At 45.5% G+C, this 5,606-nt stretch overlaps 1 protein-coding gene across 1 annotated transcript; it reads right to left on the bottom strand.

Annotated features, from left to right (window-relative positions):
- Positions 1-20: 20 nt before the first annotated feature.
- On the bottom strand, positions 21-3,771 carry RAB14 (RAB14, member RAS oncogene family; the record flags this gene model as incomplete). The annotated part of the gene is made up of 5 exons (XM_009072471.1): positions 3,714-3,771; positions 2,842-2,895; positions 1,378-1,555; positions 330-396; positions 21-126 (listed from the first exon to the last, which is right to left on the bottom strand). Coding segments are annotated over exons 1-5 (457 nt in total), but the record flags the coding sequence as incomplete, so codon positions are not given.
- Between the last annotated feature and the right edge of the window lie 1,835 nt (positions 3,772-5,606).

Raw genomic sequence — 5,606 nt, forward strand, 5'->3', positions numbered from 1 at the left:
CGTGTAGGCAATGTACCAACTCAAGAGAAAACACACACCATTTTCTTCAGCAAATTGTTTGGCTTCTTCATATGTAACATCCCTCTGTGCTTCCAGGTCTGCTTTGTTTCCTATGAGGATTATCACCTGGTTCAGGAGAGAGAAAGTTAGTCTGGGAAGAAGCTCATTAGCCTTTTCTCTGCCACCCTCAGTATGACTGAGGCTGAAAACCAAAGGCAATGTGTAGAAGCTGTGCTCTCTCAGGAGAGCTCTGCACTGCAGGTGCTTCAGCCCAAGCCTCCCACCTCTACTCAGAGAGAAGCTTCCAGGCCCAATGAAGTGCCACTTACAGTATTTGGATTGGTGAGGTTCCTTGCATCTGTCAGCCAGCTGCTTAGGTGATTATATGTACTTCTTCTGCAAAGAATCAAGTGAGGACACTTTTAGCCTGAGCGTTCCATAAAATATTGAAGTGCCAGCAGCACAGTCAGCATGTCACACACAGCATCCATCAGCTCTGTCCTCACCTCCACAGACATAGCAGCACTTTGGGCTCAGACTGTCACTCCAAGTCCAATTTAACCCCCCAAGCAGCTCTAACAACCAGAGCAATTCACACCTCCAGCACACAGCAGTGTCACTGTTTGCACAGACACATTTCAGGGTTTCCTGTCAGGTGTCCTCACAGAACACTGTGCAGCACAGCAAATTGGAAACAAACACTGCACATCATGTTTTACTCAAGATTTACACAAACAGGAAACAAACCTACATATGCAGGAAAAAACACAGAGGTGCTTGAAGAACAGCCCCAGAGGAAGATGGAGATGTGTTACAGCAAAAGAATTTCATGTTGCATGGGATTAATTACTCTTTTAGCAGCATCTTTAGTTTTCTCGCAGGGAAGGAGGACAGGAAGGCTCAGTGTGGCCTCAGGTGGTGGGAGGAGCAGGAAAGGTTGTGCCCCTGGGGGCAGAGCTGCCAGGCTGTGCCCTGCAGTCTGTTACACAAGTGCCCACAGCTCACTGCAGCACACTGTGCTGTGCTGGGCCCGTGCTAAGGACACATCTGCCAGGTGAGCAGAGGAGCCCAGAGCCTCCCAGAGGAGGCAAATCCATGGGCTGAAGTGCAGATCTTAAGGACAAAGCCAGTTCTTTAAAACAGCTTCACCACGGGCAGTCATGGCCTGTGGGATCCTCAGCCTGTCAGTGACAGTTTCCCAAGAAAAGCAGCTCCCATCACTCCCTTTGTCTCATTTCCAGCTCTTTGCATGTTTAGATAAAGTGTGGTGAGTGTCAAACAACAGGATACAGATCCAGACACACTCAGAGCCCTGAGTCAATACACACCAAGAGCTCAACAAGCACCCCCAGAGCTCCACTGCAAGATGTGCCTTACCTGGTAATGTCGTAGACCATGAGAGCTCCTGCTGCTCCTCTGTAGTAGCTTCGTGTGACAGCCCTGAATCTCTCTTGTCCTGCTGTATCCCAAATCTGTAGTTTAATTTTTTGGCCACTAACTTCAATTATTCTTGTGCCAAATTCAACACCAATTGTGTGGGGACAGTCTGCCATAACTGTCATGAGAAACAAGAGCAAAGATCAGATCTCACCAGTACAAGGTTTGCAGGCTCTAAGAAAGCATTTTTACAGCTGCAGTTCCCAAGCTGTTTCACTCAACCAGAAATAAAACAATGCACTTCCTGAGCTGCTGTTAGTGTGAAGAACAGTTCTAAAGTTCCTTGCCATCTCTGCTGCTCTCTGGCCACACATATCAGAAGGTATCACCAAGTCAGCTGATTCTCAGTCTATCCTTGCAGAAACGGTTAACTACTTTAATGCAGTAGGAAAAGATAACTTTTATGGAACTACCAAGAAAGCTACAGCTAAAAAGACTGTAACACCTTCAAAAACAAACACCCAAGTTGTTTCAGACAGGACAATAACATGACTGACTGCAGGAAAACTCCAGTTTCATAAGGAGACAGTAACAAAGCAAATCAAACCCCAAAAAAGAATCTTTGTGGTTATAATAAACTCAACTTAGTAAGCTTAGAGAAAAATCAAGAAAATACAGACAGCTTTGCTGCTGACAGACCAAGACACATCCTCATCCAGAATGTGACCACATGCAAAGCAGCACTGAAATAACTCACTGAAACTGAATTTTAGTTAAAAGCAACAGTGAGAAAATCCTATTTCTACTGGACAACAAATAGTTCAAACTGCAGCTCCCACCCACTTGTTACCTCACCTCCAGCAGCACTGATAAATACCTACAGACTTACTCACTGAGTGACTTCACAGCTGCTGCAAACTCCAGTGCAACACTTAGGACTGAAGCTAGTTCTCAGTTAGTGGTGATACCATACATGATAAAATGTTAAGACTGAACAGCCCTGAACTCCACCAGTCAGGGCAGGCCAAGTGTCACGACTCGCAGCAGCTCCAGTGCTGACAGTGCAAACAAGGCCTCAAAAGAGAAATTAATCCTTTTTTTTTTCCCCTTTTGAGGTCCTTCACAGCACTGTAAACTCCATCTTGGGATCAAACTGCACCAGTATTGAACACATGCAAATTTCAGGCAACAAATTTCACTTTGTTCCACACCAAAATTCCATGGAAGATCTGTACAAACTGCCCACTCCTCCCAGGCAGGACTGGCTGGAGCAGCAGCTGTGCCACTGCCACACCAGCATTTTGTTTCTACATCTGCACAAGTCAACCCAAAAATCCAACCCAGAACACCCCAAACTCAGAGATTAAGACAGACACCAAGTTGAGCTCATGCAGGAAGGAAGCAAACAGGCAGGAGAGAGGGATGAAACACACCAGAACAAACACTGTGACCTGAAATACTCACACTTCTTTTCTGTGAATTGGTGCAGCAAACAGGACTTTCCTACACCCATGTCCCCTGGCACAGAAACAACAGTTAGGTCATTGTTGCAACCAACAAGCAAAAGTGGAGCAGAACACTCAAAACAGAAGTTAATTTGTATTACTGACTTTATAGATGTATTTTATAAGACTGTAATGAACTGAAATGCAAAATACACTCTGTGTTTGCTCCTCTCTTGCAATTACTGGTAAGAACATCAAAAGTACTGACACCATCCAAACACCCCAAGAAGTTGCTTCACTTCCACTGATTGACTTGCACAATGCCAGGAGTGAGACAGAGCAGAACCAGCTGCCCCAGAGGCTGAGCTGTCACAGCAGCCTGACTTACAAACCTGGACAATGGCACTGCACATCACTTACACCTACACAGGTCATCAACAGTTAAACAATTAACAGCAAGACCAGTTCTTCCAGGACAATAATAAAAGTAATCAAGTCCCTGACTCTAAACAGTCAAGGAAGCTGCAGCTAAAAGCAAGATTTGAACACAAAAATACAGCCTGGCAGAGGTTTGTGAAGCTAATGCAATGGTTTCCAATTAGCTCCTGTGGCTTCAACATAGGTTCTAAAACTCTTGGAGATCAGTGATGCAAAGTGCTAGAGCAAACCTCCATCAACACAACACTCCAGTTGTGTTGACTCCCATGAAAGTTTTTTTTCTCCATTTCCAATAGACTTAGCAATTTTTCAAATATAAACTTGACTTTGGGAGAAAGGGATCACATGCACAGGTTTTTAGGCCTCTGTTCCCAGTGCTGTGCAGAGAGCTAAGCACTGTGGCCCCACACACCCACACATGGACAGAACAGGAATGATCCCAGTGGTACTTACCAATAATGATGTATTTAAAGATGTAGGAATAGTTGTAAGGTGCAGTTGCCATTGTGGCACTGAGACAAAAAAACAGAACATGTCAGAACTGATACTTGTTCACCAAACAGCTCAATTCAGCCAGTTTAGTTCATATCAGCACAAAACCCCACACCCTTCCTCTCCCCTTTCATTCCCAGTTCAGACTCTTGTAGCTCCCCACAGGCACTGGGCCAGGGCCACAGACATCCAGAAAAGCTCCCACACATGCTCTGCACAGCACTGATCCTTGTTCAGTTTGATCCACAAAGACTTCACGCTGTTATGAAGCTCAGCACCTCCTTGTGAGCAGCACTCACCTGCCAACCAGCTGAGGTCTGAACTGAAAATCAAACCTGACTCCAACACAAATCTGGAGAGGTTTAACAAAACCAGCAGATTGGAGCTGTGGCCTCTCTCAGTCCACAGAGCAGCTTGCAGCAAACAGTTCAGAATGATTTAGGAGGCTGTAGTAGCCCTGATGGGTCAGGAGTGCTGCCTGGCCATGCTGGAGAAGCAGTGCAAGCCACAAATCAGATGTTCAGGAAGTTGGTTAACATCCCTGTGGCTTTGTCAGCATGGCAGAGTTACAGCAAGGCTGAGCAGTTTCTCTTTTTTACACGACAGGCAAAATTAGGTTGGGGTAAGTGCTTCTAATATTCCAGTTTTCCTATGTTTTCCTAGATGTAAAGGAATTAGCACTGGCCTCAGCTGTGTAAATCTGAAGGAGTAAAAGCTGATTTACCAAACTACACATAAGCTAACCAAGATGACACTCAGGCCAGATATTCCCAGGGACCTCAAGGATGTGAAATGCCTGCTTCTGTCCCGGGCTGTAAGTTACAGTGGATCTGGTGTGATCAGTTAAGCAAGTGGAAAATTTCTAGCAGGAATTCAGCATTTCCTCTCCTGTTCCTGCCTGGCAGAGAGCCAGCCAGGAGAAACACATGGGACTTGCTACAAGGAATATTGCTGTAGCCTAGAAAGATTTTCCTTCAGTCATGTGTCACTCACATGACAAATGAAACCAATACTGGAGAGAAATAAAAACACAGGAAAGCTTATAGGCCTGTGACTTTCTCAAAAGCAGTTTCCTGAGCCACAATCAATCCCTCCCAGTGCACTGCAGTGGTTAGAGAGGTGAACAAACCTCGTTCCCAGCACTCCCAACAGCCTCTGCCTCTCGTTGCAGAGATTGCAGACAAACACACTTATCTAGACCTTGCAGGCGAACAGCTCCAGGAGGCAGTTCAGAAGGGTTTGCTGAGTGCCAGGCACTGATCTGCTCCTTGCCTTTCCTCCAGGCCTGGCTCAGAGCATGGAAACTCTCCAGTTCCTCTATCCCAAGCAGTATGCAAAGCATCTACATGAAGTCCTATATATACACACTCAGTGTTCCACTAAACCAAGTCTATTCCAAGATAGTCAATAAAGTCACAACTTTGGACAGTAATTCCCCAAGCAATCCAGCAGCTTTACTGCTTTTTCCTGGGAGTGGAAGATTCCAGAGTTCCATTATCTCCAATGCATGCACTGATTATTTTCACCATCAGTAAATAAAGACAAGTAACTGCTCCAAACAGAGTTCCAAATTAGTGTCACCGTGGAAACATCCAGTACTTCATGTTTTCTGCATGCATCCTCACATCCTATGTTCTTCCTCTTCCCCAGCACATCCCAGTACAGCAACATTCAAACTGGGCACACATCCTTACAGGGCACTTCACCTGCCACTTGCTGTCTGCACAAAGCCAGGAGGATGTGCTCATGGCTCAGTTGTTTGATAGCAGCAGGGACAAACTGAAGGATTATCAGGTCAGGAAGTACAAAAAAAAGCCTGAAGAAGCTAATTTATACATGCAAGTACTTCAGGAG

The sequence above is a fragment of the Acanthisitta chloris genome, unplaced genomic scaffold (genome assembly GCF_000695815.1).
Source record: "Acanthisitta chloris isolate BGI_N310 unplaced genomic scaffold, ASM69581v1 Scaffold46033, whole genome shotgun sequence".
Classification (NCBI taxonomy): domain Eukaryota; kingdom Metazoa; phylum Chordata; class Aves; order Passeriformes; family Acanthisittidae; genus Acanthisitta; species Acanthisitta chloris.